At 41.5% G+C, this 21763-nt stretch overlaps 1 protein-coding gene across 6 annotated transcripts in view; it reads left to right on the top strand.

Annotated features, from left to right (window-relative positions):
- The window catches only part of PLCH1 (phospholipase C eta 1), a 204264-nt gene that overhangs the window by 142577 nt on the left and 39924 nt on the right, over window positions 1-21763 (top strand). For all 6 annotated transcript variants that reach the window (XM_053309997.1, XM_053310000.1, XM_053309998.1 and 3 more), the window contains 5 exons: window positions 1399-1602; window positions 3879-3999; window positions 6113-6284; window positions 11896-12003; window positions 17047-17208. In XM_053309997.1, the coding sequence (XP_053165972.1) occupies window positions 1399-1602; window positions 3879-3999; window positions 6113-6284; window positions 11896-12003; window positions 17047-17208 (767 nt within the window). The remainder of the gene's footprint in view (window positions 1-1398; window positions 1603-3878; window positions 4000-6112; window positions 6285-11895; window positions 12004-17046; window positions 17209-21763) is intronic.

The raw sequence follows: 21763 nt of genomic DNA, 5'->3' as shown, positions 1-21763 counted from the left end.
TGGATAGACTACAACACCCCTTCACTGAAATGCACAATGAAGCCTTGGAGGCAGGAAAGTTCCATGTTTCCATTGGAGCTCCCAGAGCCCTGATGGAACATAGAACCAAAATTTTAAATAAGTGTAGTGTCCACATCAAGAGAAGTCATAGCCTTGCTCTATTCTGTGTGGGTCAGACCTCACTTGGAATACTCTGAATAGTTCTGGGCTCTGCATTTTAAGAAGGTTATTGATTAACTGGAACAATTTCAGAGATAGGCAATAAAGATGGCGAAGAGTCTGGAAGCCAAGTCCTGTGAGGAATGTTTAAAGGAGCTGGGAATGTTTTGCCTGGAGAAGAAAAGACTAAGGGAGCAGCTGTCTTCAGATATCTGAAGGGCTCACATAGAAGAAGGAGTAGGCTTTATCTCTGTTGCAGGGATTGAAAGGAAATGGATTGGCTAAATATTAAGAGAACTTTAGCATCTGTAGGAGTGGTCCAACTGTACAGTGGGCGCACACAGTACTTCCTTATTTCTGGCCAACAACGGGGGAAGGGGCGGCAGGGAGGTACGCTGCCACCCCATGGATTTTGGGAAATATACGGAGCACCGGCGGGGGAAAAGTGGCGAGAGGGATAAGTGCAGCCTCCCTGCCCTTAAAGAGCCACCCCGACCAGCGCTGGACCGGCGGAACCATTGGTTCTTCAAACTAGTTTGGAGGCTCATAAAGGACCTCCGGACCGGTTCCGTGCACATCCCTGTCTGGGATGACGCTTCCCAGCACTCTGTGCTTGCCTTTGAAGATGGCACTGGGGCTTGACACGGCTCTGTTTCTCTTAAAGCGCCCTTCCCGACTCTGAGAAAAGTGCATCACTGCATGGAGGTCAGAGAGATAGGAAATGGCTCTTACATGGAAGGGTTGTTATTGTTGTTTTGCCAAAATAGTATTTGAAAAATAGTGAAGATCATTGCTATAAAATGTGATACACAGACTTTCTGAGCAGCTACTTTCAACTGTCAAGTTCAGGGAGATTAAAAGCATTAAATAAGTATCCGTAATAGTAGTAGATTAAAAGCAGCTTTAAACTGATATGTTTTTGACAATGATGAAAGCAAGGCACAGACCAATAAAAATTTCATGAGGGTTATGACCCAGTACTGCACATGAGAAAGCACTCTTTCTCTTCCTCTCTGATTTGTGACCTGCCTTTACCTATTGTTTGCAAAGATTAATGAGGCAAAAGAATTGCTTGATAAACTTGGTAGGGCTGGTAGCAAGGCAAGTGTCAATGACAAATCAGAATTAGCATTTGTTTTGAATGACTAAGCAACTTCCTTGTCATTTGTTATTAAGCGGAAACATTTTTTGGTTAGGATAGTTTTGTACTGAGGCCCATCTGTTTCTCATTCCTTTAAGGATTTACCAACTTCATGCGCAGCCCTGCCTGTGATGTATTCAACCCACTACACAGCGAAGTATACCAAGATATGGATCAACCCCTCTGCAATTATTACATTGCTTCTTCTCACAACACCTATCTAACTGGAGACCAGCTTCTCTCTCAGTCAAAAGTTGAGATGTATGCCCGAGTCCTACAAGATGGCTGCCGATGTCTTGAAGGTGTCCACTTTTTAAAAAACTTAATTTTATTCAGATTTTGCACTCAGTCAAAACACTATAACACTGTCAATTTTGTCAGGCTCATATCAGACCATTGGTCCATCTAGCTCAGTATTAACTACTTGGGCTTGCAGGGGTTCACCAGGGGTTCAGACTTGGTCTTTCCAAGCCCTGTTTAGAGATGTCGGAGATTGAACCTGGGATTTCTGCAAATAGCAATAGCAATAGCACTTACATTTATATACCGCTCTATAGCCAGAGCTCACTAAGCGGTTTACAATGATTTTAGCATATTGCCCCCAACATTCTGGGTACTCATTTTACCGACCTCGGAAGGATGGAAGGCTGAGTCAACCTTGAGCCCCTGGTCAGGATTGAACTTGTAACCTTCTGGTTACAGGGTGGCAGTTTTACCACTGCGCCACCAGGGGCTCTTAGCATGTGTTCTAACAGTGAGCTGTTGCTCCTCCTTATAATGTGACTCTTCAGAAGGCTTGCTGGAGTGATTATGGTTGGGTTTTTTAAAAAAAAAGTCTCTGCAGAAACTTGAAACAAAACTCTGCAATTGTTAATTTAAATAGTCTTGACTCCTATTACAATACCAGAGTTCTGAAAAGTGTTGCAAAAGTCTTATACAGTGGTGCTCTGTTTACTTATACACAAAGTACTTTTAACTTATATTTGCCATATTCTTTTTCTATGTAAACCGCTTTAAGAACTTTTGTTGAAAAGCAGTATATAAGTAATAGTAGCAATAAAGAGGTAAGATACTTTCTGAGAACGTCTTCGATAATATTGGTGATAGATTCCATTCATATGCATGTAAACTCCATTAGCACTTCAATGTTTAACCATTTAAAATCAAAATGTGCCATAAACCACAAAATTCAGTTTACAAAAGAAACTGTTAATATTCTCACAGGTAATAATAGGACGAAAATAGCTATTGCTGTTTTTAGAAAATCATAGGTAATCATTTCCAACAGTGTGGAAAATATGGAATCAAATTTTTATGGCATTTGCCTATGCACTTGTCTTGGTCAAGTCCACTGGTCTCATTTATGGGGCCAATCACGAAAGTACTTCTACACAAAATATATTCATATTGAAAACACATTTAGTAGTGCTATTTTTGTTCATTTTAAATTTTATTGTCTGATAGCTTTATATCTATCTACTTAACAACCTATCTGAATGAGATAGATCTTTATGGTTGTATATGGTTGTATATTTTATGGTTTATGGTTGTATATTTTCCCATCATCTGCCAAAATTATTAAGAATGTTATTTAATGTACTTTTATGTATTTTGTATATAAATTACATTTTTAAAAACCAGGAAGAAATAAGTCACTTTAATCCCAATGTTAATGGGATATTCCTTTAACCTGATCCTGTCTACATTCTGCTCTGCAAATGAGGCTTTCTGGTTCACTTAATTGGAGGAATGCCTCTGAGCACCTTTTACACTGACCTTTGTAATGAGTGGGGAAGTTCCATGTAGGCCCAGGATCAATTTCTGGCATCTCTAGATAGTGCTTGGAAAGGCCATTGTCTGAAACCCTTGGAGATAGCAGAGCGAGTGCTCCACTAACCCCGTTTAGTTGATCATGAGTTGCCACAGTGCAGCTCCGCACTGTGGTGACTTGCAAGTAGACCCCCGGCCGGGAGGCAACAGCAAGCCTCCCAGCCTCAGGGGTCTCCCCAGGATGTCCTGCGCACTTGCCCTGATCCAGCCGCCCAGGGCTAGCCTGATGATCGTCTGTGGGGAGAGCGGCCTTGACCATGTGTAGAGCCTCAGTGTGTTCATATGACTAGTTTTGTGCCTCTTCATAGGTTCATATGACCAGTTTTGTGCCTTATATATTCAGCTAACATAGGTCAAGGTGGCGGGGGCAAATGATCAAATTCGATCAACAACGATTTCAATTCTTGAACACAATCCAGAATATACTCCAGCTGAATAAAAGGAGTTAGAACTCTTAGACATCTGCCATGGTTTTCTTGGCAGGTAGTCTTGCTAATTATGGTTGATGTTGATAATAGTGTAACACTGCTTTAATCATTTGCCAGCGTGAGCTCTATAGATTTTAGAAGAGCATGTAATAAGAGAATGTCCATTTGTTGAGAAGTGGATTTGCATGTGCCAGGCATTTTATACATGGTTTGAACATCTTTCCAGTTAAAGAGTTAAGAACATAAGAAGTTGGGGGGTGGCAGGCAGTTTGTTCCTCAAAAGGATATTTGTTTAATGTTTAATGTTCTTATCCTGATAGTGGACTGCTGGGATGGCCCAGATGGGGAGCCAGTTGTGCATCATGGTTATACTCTGACTTCCAAAATACTTTTTAAGGATGTTGTGGAAGTGATCAACAAAAATGCTTTTGCCAAAAACGAGTAAGTAGAAAAGGAACTTTCTGCATTCACAGTAGGTAGACCCATTTCCTAAACTACACATCAAAATCATGCTGTGCTACGGCTGTGTTTATATTGCAAGATTTAGCATTTGCGATTTTTAATAACGGATCCTTTAAAAGCTAAAGCAAACTATATATACTGTTTCAAGACAAAGCAAAACCTGGACTAGTTTAGTCATGACTAATCAATGAGTCATGATTAACTTAAGCCCCATTTATTTCAGTGGGGATTTAGTCACAAGAACATAAGTACATAAGAACAGCCCTGCTGGATCAGGCAGATCATCACTCTTACTTAGTCTGGATGTTGTTTATAGGATACAATCTGGTTAGGCATGTCTTTGTACTTAGTGTTATCTGTTTTATGGGACTTACTTCCAAGTAAGGGCCAAAATGGATGATAGGTCTGCTTCACGGGTGGAGCCAAGGTGCTGGGTTTTTCAAATATCCATTATCCTGACCGTGGATCAGGACTATAGCTGGGACTTTAACCCTTTGCCTCCCAGCATGGCCCCAATCATGATTGCCACCTCCAGCTTGTATTTGTTTCAAGATAAAAGCTCTCATTGATGCCCTGGAAGCTTCCCCCCTCCAGGTCATACCATAGTGGAGTACAGGTGAAACTTGGAAAATTAGAATATTGTGCAAAAGTCCATTAATTTCAGTAATGCAAATTAAAAGGTGAAACTGATATATGAGATAGATGCATTACATGCAAAGCGAGATAAGTCAAGCCTTAATTTGTTATAATTGTGATGATCATGGCGTACAGCTCATGAAAACCCCAAATCCACAATCTCAGAAAATTAGAATATCACATGGAACCAAGAAGACAAGGATTGAAGAATAGAACAATATCGGACCTCTGAAAAGTATAAGCATGCATATGTATTCAGTACTTGGTTTGGGCCCCTTTTGCAGCAATTACTGCCTCAATGCGGCGTGGCATGGATGCTATCAGCCTATGGCACTGATGAGGTATTATGGAAGACCAGGATGCTTCATTAGCGGCCTTCAGCAATTCTGCATTGTTTGGTCTCATGTCTCTCATCCTTCTCTTGGCAATGCCCCATAGATTCTCTATGGGGTCAGGTCAGGCGAGTTTGCTGGCCAATCAAGCACAGTACACTGTATACTTTTCAGAGGTCCGATATTGTTCTATTCTTCAATCCTTGTCTTCTTGGTTCCATGTAATATTCTAATTTTCTGAGATTGTGGATTTGGGGTTTTCATGAGCTGTATGCCATGATCATCACAATTATAACAAATTAAGGCTTGACTTATCTCGCTTTGCATGTAATGCGCCTGTCTCATATATCAGTTTCACCTTTTAATTTGCATTACAGAAATTAATGGACTTTTGCACGATATTCTAATTTTCCGAGTTTCACCTGTATGTGTGGGAGTGTGACCTAGTCCAGCACCATGTGGGGAGGCACCAAAGCGTTTAAGTTGCCCTCCCTCCCTCCATGCCTCATTCCTGATCCTGGCTGTTCCAATAGAAAGATTGAGAGAAGAGAACAGGGAATATCGGGAGAAGGGAACAATCTGTTCATTAGAGACCCAAGGGCTTCACCACTGATTCTCAGTATATTTAAGCATCAGGCCTGAATGGAAGCAAGTCCCTGCTCCATTGTCACTAAAGAAAGCAGGCATGCTGCAGAAGTTAAGAAATACATGAAGAAAGAGCCACATAACTAGAGACTATGGTTCTTTCTCCCTCAGAATTATGGGTAATCTAGAGATGCAGGCATCTCTCTATGTTCCATTCAGAGGAACAGGCTAAGGCCTTGGAAAAGGGCCAATATATTTTGGGAAGGGAGGTGGTAAGGAAGCATGACATGACATTCCAGTTCCACTCTTCTTCCATCATTATGCTTATTTATTAAGACGTAGTCTCCATTTCCCTAAAAGCCAGCTTTCATGCCTACTTAGGGAGGATTTTCAAAGATGATTGTGATCCTAAAAAGATGTAGAAACATAGTTATAAAACCAGCAGATGCATAAAAGTTCTGTGTTTATAAGTTGCACTGTGGAGGGTCAGGTGTTTGTCAAGATGAATGGCTAAGACTGTGGATTTTCCCCTCCTTTAGGTTTCCAATTATACTGTCTATTGAAAATCACTGCAGTATTCAACAGCAAAAGAAAATTGCTCAATACCTCAAGGAGATTTTCAGTGACAAACTGGACTTGGCTTCTGTCAGCAGTGGGGATTCCAAGCAGCTTCCAAGTCCTCAGAGTCTGAAAGGCAAAATCCTAGTCAAGGTAAATGACTATAGAAAGTGACACTTGTTAGTTGCCAAACCCATTTTCTTCCTCTTATGTTCTTTTTGGGAGATGAGATTTTGCCCTCCTAAGTTGTGCTGTGGTGTGTGGGGGAAAATGAAAATGTATTGGAACTACTCCCTCTCTCTCTCTCTCTCTCTCTCTCTCTCTCTCGTCGCAGAGATAGGCTGATGTTCTATTTGTTATACAGGAGACTCTCAACGTTTGTGGGTTTATCTCCTGCAGTTTTGTCCATTCATGGGCATCTTCCCTGTATGCCAATTTAGTTATTAGTGGGGGTAGTTTCAGTTATTCATGGGGTTTTTTCACTTAGCGAACCCCTTTAACGACCCCCTAACTAAATTGGTATGCCTGAAGCAGACCATGCACCAGCTGCTCTGGGTTTTTTAAAAACATCCCCACATGCCAGCTGAGAAACACAGAGAGAAATGGGCATTTAAACTTTAAACCTCCCCAGGCAGCCTGTGTGTTTCTCCGGAACCCAACCTCATTTTGTGGGGGTCGGCTTAGTATTTGAATATTGTAGTTTTAATATTTGTGGAACTTTCCTGGAATGTTACTCCTGTGAGATTCAAGGAACCTCCTGTACTGCGTTTCAACAAAGAAGTTCTCAAAGCAGTTTACACAGAAAAAGCATGGTAATAAGAAGATGGTTCCCTGTCCCTAAAGGGCTCACAATCTAAAAAGAAACACAGGGGAGACAGCAGCTGCAGCAAAGAAAGTATCTTCTGTAGAATGACATTCCTTACTGGTGTTTGGTACGAATCAAAATCAATGATGCAGGTGAGCACACTCGGTAACATGTGCATTTAATTTCCGGAGCTTCAATCTCAGTCAGACCTTTTATTAATAATACACTTCAAAATATTGCAGTTTGATCTACTTTTCTAGGGAAGGTTTTGGCATTCTGAATAGCATGATAGATGCAGCACGTCACTGTACACTGCTATTAAAAATAACCAAGGGAAAGCCCCACTTACTATAGCATCAGACAAGTATAAACCTTAGATGCATAAAGGATAAAATAGTTTGTAAGTACTTTATAAAGTAGTCTTGCAGATAGCTATGTGTTTTGGTTACGTAAAGTTCCTTTCATGTATGTACCTAAACATATGAAGATGCCTTATATAAAGTCAGATGGTCTGTTAACCAAATTTTTTTTGAATGGTCAAATTCTATTTTAAAAAAAAATCATTGTTGTAATATTGCCAATTCCCCGGTAAAATATGTGCCGATCAGAAATGAACTGCACATATCCACATGCTCTGTGCAAGAGAAGTCTAAGAGAATTCTTTTTGTTTCTTTGCTCTTGTGAGTTGTGATAGGTGACCACTTGTTCTTGTCTCTTTATTGTGTCTGCTTCTGATTCAGAGGCTGCAACAGAGTGTCAGCCTTAACCTTCTCATTTTACGGAACAGAATAGCCTGCCAAAGGTAGGCATGAGACAGCCAAAGATCCTTTTACACAAAGGCACTCTGACAAAAAAAAAAGTGCTCCTTGGACAGGAGCATTTGAAAACCTTTAGGGAGAAAAAGAAAGTGCGCCCTCTGAATAGCCCATCTCTCCATGAATCCACCCTGTCAAAGAATTTGTCTTCCTAAAGGTTTTGTTATTCTTGTTATATTGGCTGTCAAGTCCCAATGTGTGTATGTGTTTTTAAGATGGTCTTGTCATACTGTACTGGAGAAATATGAGGACCCTGGAATTTTAAACCATGGCTGAATAATGTTTTTATCATTGTATCCTTCAAATGCCCTCAATATGTGTGCCTTTGTATAGTCCATCGACCTAAATGTTTCCACTGTTGCCAGTCCATTATCAAATTACAGGAGCCTAAATTGAAGTACAAAGGCTGGTGGAGGCATAACAGTGATGGTTAGTGCTAACCATGGCTTGTTGCCTTAACCTTTGTTACAATCTCAAAAGTACAGTGAAACCATTTTTTCCTCCAAAGGGGTATGTTCAGGAAGGTACCAATGAGACCTGGTTTTGTATAGGAATTATCAGGTCCCCTAGGTTCCTCTCTGTTCTTGTTCCAACATTTTAATATCCCATGGGTTCTGCTCCAGTTTAATTCTGGTAAGAATTGTGGATTTTGGAATGTCAGCAATGGATTATGGCCATGTTCTGACATAATGCCAAACCAGAGGCAAACTGGTTTCAGTTTGTGATCATCCAAAAGCATGAAGTCGGGGTGCCGCCACCCAACCGCAGGCCTGTTTTCATTCCCAAACCCGAATTTGAACCCTCAGTTTGTAGTGAGTTTCACTGCGAAACCTGAGGTTGGAAGGCAGCATTGTGTTGTCTGACTTTTGCTGCCATTATAACTTTCGTGTTTTTTAAAAAAAAAATCATTCATTCATTCATTCATTCATTCATTCATTCATTCAATTTCTATACCGCCCTTCCAAAAATGGCTCAGGACGGTTTACACAGAGAAATAATAAATAAATAAGATGGCTCCCTGTCCCCAAAGGGCTCACAATCTAAAAAGAAACATAAGATAGACACCAACAACAGTCACTGGAGTTACTGTGGTGGGGGTGGATAGGGCCAGTTACTCTCCCCCTGCTAAATAAAGAGAATCACCATGTTAAAAGGTGCCTCTTTGCCAAGTTAGCAGGGGTTTGTGCACAAGCCCCTCCTGCTACCATTGAGAGGTCAGCTCAGAGCAGCACAGAAATGCATCTGCTCTGGGGCAGCCGTGTTTCTTGCTGGTCAGCACTGGGAGCTGCTGTCCCACCCTCTGCCATCGTCTTTCTTGTCCTGCCACTGCTTAGCAACAGGGATGCCACCCATGTTCCCTCTAACAGGGAGTCCCAGAAGTTGTTGACTACAACTCCCATAATTCCCAGCCAAAGGCTATCACAGCTGGGGATGCTGGGAGTTGTAGTCAACAACATCTGGGATTCCCTGTTAGAGGGAATGCTGGATGCCACATCCCTGGAGTTCATGCATTTAAAGAGACAGAAACACATTGGAGAAAGCTCGCTTTCCCCTGCATGTTTTGGACCTTGGGTGTTCCTTGGCAAGAAAAGGATGGTAGAACAAGACGAAGACAGGGGGAGAAGTCCCTCATGAATCATTACTATGGTGCTTTGTTCACAAACACATAGAGCCCTGGTAGCACAAACAATGGTACGCATTCCACAGCACACACACATCTATCGCCCTCTGTTTCTCCTACCTTACATTATAAGAGTGAGGTCCCCCACATGGGTTTATTTTCATGCAGGTGGCTTTCTTCCACCCTTTTGTCTCAGCTGTATTCCATGACGTGCATGTTATGCTCTGTGGGATTCGGGTTCAAGATCAATGAATATACCAATGAGCCAGTGCACAAAGGTTTCAGGCAACATTCTGATGTGCCGATGCACCCCAGTGCTGCCAAAATGGAGGGGCAGAAAGTGGAAATGTGAGGGGACAGAAGGAGGAACATAGGAAACTGCCATATACTGAGTCAGACCATTGGTCTATCTAGCTCAGTATTGTCTTCACAGACTGGCAGCGGCTTCTCCAAGGTTGCAGGCGGGAATATCTCTCAGCCCTATCTTGGAGAAGCCAGGGAGAGAACTTGAAACCTTCTGCTCTTCCCAGAGCAGCTCCATCCCCTGAGGGGAATATCTTACAGTGCTCACACATCAAGTCTCCCATTCAGATGCAACCAGGGCAGACCCTTCTTAGCTATGGGGACAAGTCATGCTTGCTACCACAAGACCAGCTCTCCTCTCCTAGACATTCTATGGATGTCCTTTGATGGGTTTGATTGAGGAAATAGGTTTAAAGAATTGCTGGGGACTGCGCTCCCTGCAGACATCCGTAATTTGAATTCTTTATTAGAATTTAGGAGAGCCCAATGACCTACCTGTTTGGCCTGGCTTTCCAGTGCTCTTAAATTGTTTTAAAGGGTATTGATGTTTGTGAACTGTCCTGAGCTATTTTGTAAGGGCGGTCTAAAAATTGAACAAACAATAAATAATAACCCACTCCCTGCTAGTGGATGTGAGCCTACAACCAGTAAGTGGACTCTCCCTAGTGGGAATCCGCTTGCCGCGTTGGTCTCAAACATCCAGAAAAATGGAAACATGTTTTTGAAATTTGAAATATGCTTGAAACACAAGCATTCACAAAAACTCACCAAAAGCTATGGTTTGCAAGCCCACTTCAAACTATTGTTTCACATCCTCGTTTGTAGTCATGGAGGAGGTATTGAGACATATCACTTAACTACGGTTAAAGAAGATAAACGATTATATTTGCATAGAGCCAGGCGTGAGAAAGCTGAATGTTCCTTCAGCCTTGGTAAGAGGAACTAGGAAAATATAGACAGTGAAGGAATGTAAAATGTAGCAAGGGGCTGGCATTCTATTTGTCATTGTTATGTGATAATAAACCGGTCCCAAAGTGCATACTGTGTTATATAAAGTGATCTCCTACTATTAGAACCAGCATGTTTCTCCGCTTTTGTGCTTGCAGGCCTGTGCTTTTGACATTAGTGTCGAAAAGATTTAAGATACTCATTTACAAGAATGTAGCAATCCTTAGTAAACATCTGTCAGAAGCAGAAAACAGGGAAGCCTGCTAATTTTGTGCTGCTCTACAGATTTTGACGCAATTGTATGTTTTAGGTAGCATGAATATCACAATCATTGTATGGCACAAAGTAAAATTCAAAAAGCTAATAGGAAACATTGTTAAAGTTACCCCTGCTAACTTGGCAAAGAGACACCTTTTAACATGGTGATTCTTCTTATTTAGCAGGGGGAGAGTAACTGGCCCTATCTAACCTCAGCTCAGCATCCCTCCAGTGGCTGCTGCTGGTGTCTATCTTATGTTTCTTTTTAGATTGTGAGCCCTTTGGGGACAGGGATCCATCTTATTCATTTATGATTTCTCTGTGTAAACCACCCTGAGCCATTTTTGGAAGGGCGGTATAGAAATCAAATTATAAAAATAAATATGATGTATTGCATTATCTGTTGCATTATATTCAGTCTGTACTTTATTTTGGGGATTGACACTAGACTGGGGAGATATATCTTGCAGAGTTCTGCAGAGATCACTGCAGCATCTGGCACTGCCCAAAGTTCTTCATTAATGATTTTAGTGAAAGAACAAACTGTTTTCATAACAAATACACAGGTGATGGAAAACTGTGAAGGGTTGCTCTCACCTCAAGTGCTCCTTTCTGGACACCAGAGGCGAAGAAGTATTTTGAGAAGTTACAAAGGTTGCTCATAGCAGATGTCAAATAAGATGTCACATCCAATTGTATGCGCCTCATGGCAGGGACCCGTCTCTGTAGTTACTCTCTAGAGTGCCATGCTTGTTACGGGAGTTATATTATAATAATAATAAATGGTCTAAGGAGAGCTGCAAGGATGATAAAATAGGTATTTGACAGATCATGTGAAGAAAACTAGAAGGAACTGTTTTTGGTTTAACTTAGAGAAAAGGAGACTCTGAGGAAATGAGGTATCACTTGTTTGAAGGATGTCGGAATGAAGAGAAGAAATTGATTGTTTTCTTATGCCATTTTCTAAAATATTAGTAACTTCTGTTTTCATTACATTATTTTGCTTGTTTCCAGGGTAAAAAGCTCCCCTATAGTCTTGGTGCAGATGCTGAAGAAGGAGACGTTTCTGATGAAGATAGTGCTGATGAAATTGAAGATGACTGCAAGTTAAAGCTCTCTTATGTGAGTCTATAAGCTGCAAGTGCCCACCCCCACCCCACAATGGTGTGTAAACCTGCATTTCCTACTCAGCTTAGATTCAGATGGGGTCATACTTCCCTACTACATTTTAGGTTAGAATGCCCTGAACCCATAATGGCCTCATTTTCACTTTCTGCGGGAGCTGCTTCCCTGTGGCAAGATCTTACAATGCTAAGTAAAAGAACCATGTAGTTGTGGCCTGTCATGGATCCTACCCACTTAATCATCACTCTCTCAGCCTCCACATGGTCGAAATGAGCAAGTTCCTCATGGCAGGGAACTGTATCCTTTAAAAAGCCATGTGCAATGATAATTTTATGTATGTACGTAGCACATTTTTATACTTCCTATAACTAGCTCTCAAGGCAGCTCATATAATCACATTATAAACTTAAAATTAACAGTTAGATAAAATTTAAAATCAAGTATAAAATAAATGATAATGCTGTATCAATAATAATAACTATTATTATTATTATTATTACCACTTAATGGTGGTAACACTATCAAAGCAATCAACACATGGGCAATTTCTGTAATCTGATATACAGCAGGTATTGTTGATTCGACACAAGCAGAATTGGATGCGCTGGATTGGAAAACAAGGAAAATAATGACCATCAATCGTGTCCTGCACCCAAGAAGTGATATTGATAGGCTGTACCTGCCAAGAAATGAAGGTGGACGTGGAATGTTGCAAGTCAGACAGTGTTGAAGAAGAAAAACGAGCATTGGCGGAATATATCAATGAAAGCCAAGAAGAAATGCTACAGGAAGTGAGTAAGACAGGACTGTTGAAAATAAAGGAATAAAAAAACAGCAGATGAGGAATTGATGAGAAAAATGGCACAGAAAATCATTGCACGGTCAGTTCTTTAATGACATGCAATTGAAAGTCAACAATAGCACAACATGGCAGTAATTAAAGAAGGGGACACTGATGAAAGAAATGGAAGGTCTCATTTTTGCAGCCCAGGAACAATCACTATGAACAAATCTTATAAAAGCAAAAATTGATAAGACCCAGAAAGACAGTAAGTGTTGGTTATGCAAGGAAGTGGATGAGATGGTTGAGCACCTTGTATATTGTAAGAAAATCGCACAGACTGATTATAAGGAAAGACACAGTAAAGTTGCTGCAATGATCAACTGGAACTTTTGCAAGAATTGCAAATTGCCAGCAAGTAAGAATTGGTGGAATCATCCGATTGAGAAAGGCACAGAAAATGAGGAGGCAAAAATCCTTTGGGATTTTAGAATACAAATTGATAGGCATTTAGCTCACAGTACGCCGAATCTGACAGTCATCGAGAAGAATTAGGTTATAATTGATATTGTAATCCCAGGGGATAGACGAGTCAGTGAAAAACAATTGGAGAAAATAACTAAATACAAGGACCTTCAGATTGAAATTGAGCAGCTCTGGAAAAAGAAAACAGTAGTGGTGCCAACAGTTGTTGGTGCCCTTGGTGCAGTACCAAAAGAACTTGAACACCATCTTGACACCTTGGGCATCGATAAAATTACAACACATCAGCTACAGAAGGCCACACTACTCGGGATAGCACGAATACTACAACACTATCTTTAACTTTTCTTTGGTTATCCTAGACCCTTGGAAAGGGCCCGATAATTAAAGTACCAAATCCAGTCAATAACATCTGGTAGACTGTGTGTAAATAGAATAATAATATTAATAATAATAATAATACATGCTCTGCACCCCCGCAGTGATGTAGATAGGTTCTACCTCCCTCGCAGCACAGGTGGAAGAGGAATGCTGTAAATTCATCAAACAGTAGAGGAGGAGAAAAGAGGCCTTGAAGAATATATCAAGGTCAGTGAAGAAGATGCACTTCAAATGGTCAGTAATGAGAAACTATTCAACACCAATGAAACAAAGCAGGCCTACAAGAAAGAACAAGTCAAGGACCGAGCAGAAAAATAGAAAAATAAGCCACTGCATGGTCAATATTTGCACAATATAAGTGGAAAATCAGACATCACCAAGACCTGGCAATGGCTTAATAATGGCATCTTGAAAAAAAGCACAGAGGGTTTAATACTGGCTGCACAAGAACAGGCACTAAGAACAAATGCAATAAGAGCAAAAGTAGAAAAATCCACAACAAACAGCAAGTGCCGCCTTTGTAAAGAAGCAGATGAAACCGTGGACCACCTAATCAGCTGTTGTAAAAAGATTGCACAGACTGACTACAAACAAAGGCATGACAAGGTAGCAGGGATTATACACTGGAACATCTGCAAAAAATACAAGCTACCTGTAGCCAAAAATTGGTGGGACTATCAAATTGAAAAAGTTGTAGAAAATGAAGATGCAAAAATATTATGGGACTTCCGACTACAAACAGACAAACATCTGCCACACAATACACCAGATATCACTGTAGTCGAGAAGAAAGAAAAACAAGTTAAAATAATCGACATAGCAATACCAGGGGATAGCAGAATAGAAGAAAATTGAAATTGAAAGGCTGTGGCAGAATAATACCAAAGTAATCCCAGTGGTAATTGGCACCCTAGGTGCAATTCCAAAACACCTTGAAGAACACCTCAATACCATAGGGGCCACAGAAATCACCATCAGCCAATTAAAAAAAGCAACTTTACTGGGAACAGCCTATATTCTGCGACGATATCTATAACAACAACATTGATAATAAAATTCAGCCATCCCAAGTCCTTGGGAAGGACTTGATGTCTGGATAAAACAAATCAGTCAATAACACCTGTCTGACTGTGTAAACAAGAAATAATAATACATGACTTGAAATATCCAACTTGCTGGTTCTTAAGGATTTGTCTCACTTTCCAAGTTTGCAACTTGTTTCTGTAGTCTTTCCTTTAAAATTTTTTTTTTGCCCTCATCAATTTTCTTCTCTTGTTGTTCCATTTATGCTTAACACTTTTGTATGGTAATGGATTTTTAATTCCTTACAGTCAGTGGCAATGTAGCCGTGCTGTTTTATCATGAAACAGATGTTGTGTTCCAGCTGAGAGGAAGTCAGACTTGACTGATTCAAAATTTTCCACAAGAGTCAAAAAATTCAGTAACAGTCTGGTACAAAGTTGGCCATTTTTAGGAGTTGGCAAGAGCAGATGCGATTATAGGTCAGAATGTGAACATGTGAATTTGGTTTTTTTTAACTGTTCACCTTGCTCACAGCAGAGCTTTTGTGTTCAGCAGTACTTTTGCAGAACAAACTTTTTGTTTTCAAGCTTCCTCATTTGCATAAGCTATCGGGACATAAACATTTTGTAGGCATGTTTGGGAATTGCTTGGTTGCTTTAATATTGCAGGGTCCCATCAGATTTGGTTTAAAGAGAGCAGATGCTCAAAACAGCTCCATCTGCCCACTCCTTTTAAAGACTCTCTTATCTCAGGGTTCCTCACAATATCAGATGCTCATTGCAGCCCTGTCTGATGCAAGGACCAAACTATTCTTTCTCTGAAGTCAAATTAACACTTAATGGAAATGAAGAACCCTGGATACATTGCTGTTTTGAAAAAGCTGCATTCTGTTTTCTCAAATGACTGTGAAGATCAACATGCTGCAGACACTGATTAACACAGACTTCTGCACTTTGAGATTGGCTCATGCAGAAAGGTGGATTGAGTTTGGGTGCTCAAAGCACAATCCAAAACAAGTGCATGCACTGACCACAAAAGTTATATCCCCTCAAATCTGACTCTACATGGACACATTTTCTTTTCTGTAAAGGAAACCTGAAAATCACAGTAGAGAATATGAAGTACTTCTTAGGAAATGGGATTTGCAACATAATGCACAAGGATGGGTGTCAGCTTACAGTTTGTAGCTGAACCCCATCTCACCTTCTTATTTTACTATGAAAAGGGATATGCAAGACTCTGGACAGGAGTGGAGCAGGTTTTTAAACTGTAAGCCCAAATGTAACACCTTCTGAATTTCACAAATCAACATTGGGCAGGTTCACATTTAACACAGAACCTGAGGTTCACCCCACCTCCTTCCACCCCAGGAGAGCACGTTCCCTGCTCCCATCCCCACGTGCATGCATGCTTCCTTTGTTGGTTATGACAAGCTGAGATTGGTTGGATTCATGAACCCATCTCAGCATATTGCTCCAAGGAACCTGAGGTCTGAAACCCACTTGAGCTCCAGGGTCAATATCCTAACCTACAAATGTAGTAGGCATTCATGCAGAGATGGGTGGGAGGAGAGCATGCTTTTGGGAGGGAGGTAACATTTTTCTCTGGTTCTTCATTAAGTGTGAACCTGCCCATTCTGTAACATTTGGTTCAACCCTATGGTCCACAGCAAGAAGTGACAGTCTGTGCATCATCAGAAGCTAAGGAGAGGTCCTGTGAGGAGGGAAGCCTTCCCTGCTGCTTGTTAATCCCTTCCATTCCCCCAGGTTAAGCCTTCTTATATTTGAGGAAGCTGAAGCAAAGGCAGGGGGTTGGCAGGGCAGGATGGGTAGTGGCGGCGGCAGGGTGTAAACATTATGGCAAGTAGATCCCAGTTGGAAAAGAGCTGGACTCAACTAGAGAAAGGAGACTGACTTCTCAAGATGGGTGGTGGTGGTGGTGCTGCTGCTGCTGCGGGGTGGGACAGGGCAAGTTTACATTTTCAAGTTGTCTCGCCACAGTTGAAGTAATGTCATCCCTCCTTCTGACTGTAGCAATGATTAGGTGAGTGCTTCATGACAAACACGGTTGCCATGATGTTGCTCAACCCACTTTGGGCAGTTTTGTGGTGATGCCAAAAATGCATGCAGACTTTCAGCGTATGTGTATGGTAAAACCATCATGTGAACATTTCACCATGAGCATACCTCCAGCCTGACAAACTTAATTCACATTCTTCAAATGGTTGTGTGAATTACCATTACTTACACTTCTTTGGAGTAGAACTGAACCTGTAGGGAGAATAATTCGTGTGTGTAGAACCTAGATCCTGTACTATTTGGTTTTTCAAGATCACTTAACATTTTGCATTGGGATTTACTAATCTGTTTCAGAGTAATGGCACCACTGAGCACCAGATGGAATCTTTTATAAGGAAGAAACTTGAATCCTTGTTAAAGGAATCTCAGATCAGGGACAAAGAAGACCCCGACAGCTTTACTGTGAGGGCACTCTTAAAAGCAACACATGAGGGCTTAAATGTAAAATTCAAACAGGTAAGGATTTTTCCTATTTTGCTGGGTACCTCAAGTCCAATGCTGCTGATATTGGATTAGATTTATTGCAGGCTTGCCATCTAAAAGAAATAGTCTCACTAGCATTATATCTAAGAAAGCCCGCAGGGTAAAATGTTCAAAACACCCTACAGAGCTACATTTTTCAAAGAAGCTATCTTTTTCTCTCTCCCTTCAAATCAGGAGGCAAAGAGAGAGAGTATATTAGAAGATATTTTAGAGGTTCTGAATTAGGGGGATATATTTACATTTGATTGTTCTTGGGAATTGGCAGAGTTGCAGAAAATTCTCTTGGATAATCGGGCATAAATATTCCTATCTCTCTATTTTTTTTAATTGGAAAAATAGTAAAAAAATTCTCACATTTTTTAGGAAAAAGTAAAAAGTCAGGCTCACTAGTGATCACAAATGTTCTGTTTAGGAAGGTTTTAAAATCTGACTGGTGGCTGAGCATTTTGTGGGTTGACTTGCAGTTGGTCTGTTGTTATTGGCTCAATCCAGACATATCAGACCATAGTTCACTGTTTGGCATAATGTCTGAATTGACAGCTGTTTGAAATCAGTTAAACCAGAAAAGAGTCATGGGAGGAGAGCTTGACTTGTGGTAGCAAGCATGGATCATCCCCTTTGCTAAGCAGGGTCCACCCTGGTTTGCATTTGAATGGGGGACATGTGTGAGCTCTGTAAGATTTTCCCCTTAGTGGGTGGGGCCGCTCTGGGAAGAGCATCTGAGGTTCTAAGTTCCCTCCCTGGCATCTCCAAGATAGGGCTGAGATTGACTCCTGCCTGCAACCTTGGAGACGTTGCTGTCAGTTTGTGTAGACAATACTAAGCTAAATGGATCAATGTCTGACTCGGTAGAAGGCAGCTTCCTAGGTTCCTATGTTTTGAAGCTGGTTTGCAAACGGTGGTTTATATGAATAATGGATTGCTGTGAAGTCCAAATTGGCAAACTGCAGCTATGGCTGCTAGGGACGTGCATGGAACTGGATTTCCTGGTTCGGTTCAAATTCGAGCTAAATTTGAACAGAACTGGGCAGTTCGGGCTTGATCGAGCTGGGGCTTGGTCCAGTCCGATCATCAAGCCCCCTGAGCCAGGTCAGGAGCCGGCTCAAGGGGTAAACTTGTAAAGGGGAATCTGACAAGTAAAGGGCTTTGCCAAGGGTAAGGGGTGGAGGGAGAAAAAATGTAGTATATAGTAAATACCTTCAAAAATAAGCCAGTGGCTGTGGTCGTGGTAGGGATATTTGTTTGTTTGTTTGTTTGTTTGTTTGTTTGTTTGTTTGTTTGATTTATATACCGCCCTTCCAAAATGGCTCAGGGATATGATGGCAGGGAGTGAGAAAAATTGCAGTATGTTTCTTTAAAATCAAGCCAGCAGTGGCAATGGGATGGCAGTGGCTGTGGGAGCGGGAGGCAATGTGGAGTATATTCCTTAAAATCCAGCAGGGATGGCGGGGAATTGGATAGCGAGGGCTCCTTCAACCCCCACCGGCCTCCCGAATCTCAGGCCTGGTCATGCTCCAATAGTTGCTGGGCCCCTCGCGCCAGCTCACAGTTCGGGTCTTTGAGCTGGAGGATGGCTTGACTCGGACCAGGCCTTGGACTGAGGGCCCCGGTTCTGTTTGGAGGTGAGCCTTTGAGCTGGCTCGCACATCCCTAATGGTTGCTTTCCTGCTTCTGGAGGCAACTGCACCATGGAGGCATGATTGCTGAATGGATGGAAACCAAAAGCAGACAAGCAGGTCTTACTCGGGTTCTGACATCTTCCTCAGTGCTCTGTATTTCTAAGCCCAGCTCCACTCACAATCTAGCTCATACTGATTGTTTCCTCTGTACAGCTGAGCTCTCAGAGCTCTCAAGGCTGTTCCCAGTACAAGATTAAAACAAGGTAAATGCACTACTTTCCCAAAGAAGACTTGATAATAAGATGGTTTCCAGCTTAGAACTGAATTCTAATGCTGTCCATGCACAGTACTAGTCTCTGCCCTCCCCCACCAAACTTGGGTATGAAGCGTATATCCATCATGTTCCTCCTGTTTTTTGCATGACAACTGTGTGTTCCAGTGGTCATTCTAACATAAATTGCAGAAACTCTCCATGGAATTGTTCACACCTGGCTTTTAGTTCGCAACTTCTCTGGAATGGAGGACATATTGGCCAAATTTACCTCCAAAGTCTCTGCGAGCTATCAGGAAGCACTTCACACACAATTCGGGGTTTTCATCGTGCATTAGTGTAGCCCAGGGTTAAAAAAAAAAATTATATCCGGGGTTTAAAAATCCACTTTTTGCTTTGTTTTTGGGGGGCAACTTCAAACTTGCAGTAAAGCCTTGCAGAAAACCCCCAGTAAAGCCTGCTGTCTGGGAAAGCAGCATGCAGCTGATGGCCAGAGTCTGGAGTTGTGCTTAGCAACTTTACTCTGTTTCCCCTGAGTTTGCCACTGAGTTGAGTCTTGTCTTTGGTGACAGTATCATCTCAGTTTATATTGCCACATCCTTCCTTCCAGCTCCACCACTTCTCAGGTGTACAAGGTTAAGAAAAAACAAAGTTATAGACACACAAACAGGAGCCTTCATTGATAGTGAATGAGCCCCAAAGCCAGGAGTAGACAGCTCTCCAGCTGTTGTTGAACTACAACTCCTTTCATTCCCAGCGACAATAAATTATGGCTGGGGAAGATGGGAGTTGTAGTTCAACTGCATCTGAAGAGCCAGGTTTTCCTACCCCTGTTTATACCAAATGTATACATTAAATAAATTTTATATAAAATTTTAATTTTAATATTTCTTCTCTATTGTGATTTTAATCTGTTTTTATGAATTTTAAATGTTTTATATTTTATATTATGTTTTAATCTGTACATTGCCTAGAGGTTTCTATATTAGGGGGTACAGAAATCCAGTAAATAAATAAATATACTCAAGTGCTGCAATACAGTTTTGCAATGGGACTGATTTCCACCAGCTGTCTGAGGAAATGGTGAAAATGGGTGGCACCTGGACTTCTGCCCAGTGCCAGGAGAACCTCTGTTTCTGCAAGGAGATGAGCCACTTTCAACAGCAAGTGGAGGTGGTGAGGAAAATGCTGCCCTTTTATGATGAGCTGGTTCCCTTCTTGAAAGGTCTCTGTGGGCAGTAGTATCCTGGAGCCCTCCCCATCAGTGCCACCTGCCCTGTCCTCGAAGTTCTTGCCCACATGTCCCAATGGTGCTCCATGTTACAACGCTCATAACTGTGCCTGTTGCAAGTCTTCATCCTGCTGAAGGGCTTGTGCTCTCTCAGTGAACAGAAAGCACGTAGAATAGAAAGATGAAGAATGGGATTACTTGTTTAGATTCTCAATCTCTATGTTCACCCTGTGGCAGGGGTTCTCAAACTTGGTCCCCAGATAATGTTGGCCAGCTCGCATCCACAGCCACAGTGGCCATCTAAGAATTGCTCAGAAGTACCTAGTTTTAATTTCATGAGGCTTTATGGTATTGTATGGTTCTTTATTTGTGCCTGGGAGATGTTAGTTTCTCCCATCAGTGAGAGGCAATGAAGTGGCACCTGCTTGAGACTGGGTTGAGATTTCTCCTTTGTGTGTCTGAAAAAGCCTATGCATTCTCATTTACAGAAATATGATATTTATTGTTCTCTTGGGAATGCTTCCATCTCATTCACATGTGTGAATTTGGACTCTTTGGACATTCCAGGGAGGTGGTGAGAGAGGAAACATGGGTAACTTGCGCGTCCTCTTCCCATGCTTCTAGTCTCTCTCAAAATGTGTCTGTAAAGGCGAGATGTGCATTTTTGGGAGATTCCTCACTGTATAAACTGCATCCTGACCGGAAAATAAATAACTGAAAATTTTGGTTAAGAGTTTGTCAGGCTTGACTAAGTCAGGTGGGGGTGGGGGATACTCTCTTGTTGTTCACAGAAAGCTAATGGGGGGAAAAAATGTTTAAGCCATAGGCTACGTCTTGCGTAACTGGAAGGACTTGCAGTGTGAATAGCTGAGGAAATGTATTTCAGTGCCTTTTTCAGCTCTTCAGAGAGATGAAAGGATGTGATGTTCTGACAGTAACACTGGATCCTGCCACAGATCATCAAACAGATGACCCATGGGATCACTTGTACAATGAATCTCAGGTGGCCTAACAAACATCACATCTGTCTCTGACCTTGGACTTTTTATTCCCCATTTATCTTAGAATTTTAAAAGTATGAAGGTCAATGTGTTTCCCCTTTTGGTTAGCATTCCTTTTGATCCCCCTTCAGCTCCTGGGTCTGCTTTCTATTTTATCTCCTGCCTTTGTTTATTTGAGGCACCAAAATCCTGCTGTATTTCATCTGCAATCCATAACGATCATATGCAAATAATTTCATTCCTGGAACCACACAAGACATCTTGACTGCTAGATATTAAAGTATAGCATATGGTCAATTAATTAGCAAGAACTGAAGAACTGGTTGTTCCAGATGTGATCCCGTTATACTTAACCTTTGTGACATTGCCTTTTCTCCTTGCCTTGTCATTCAAATTCTTAAAACCC

This window comes from Hemicordylus capensis, chromosome 3 (genome assembly GCF_027244095.1).
Source record: "Hemicordylus capensis ecotype Gifberg chromosome 3, rHemCap1.1.pri, whole genome shotgun sequence".
Classification (NCBI taxonomy): Eukaryota; Metazoa; Chordata; class Lepidosauria; order Squamata; family Cordylidae; genus Hemicordylus; species Hemicordylus capensis.
Note: the sequence above shows the minus strand (reverse complement) of the source record. Positions and strands in the feature narration are given on the sequence as shown.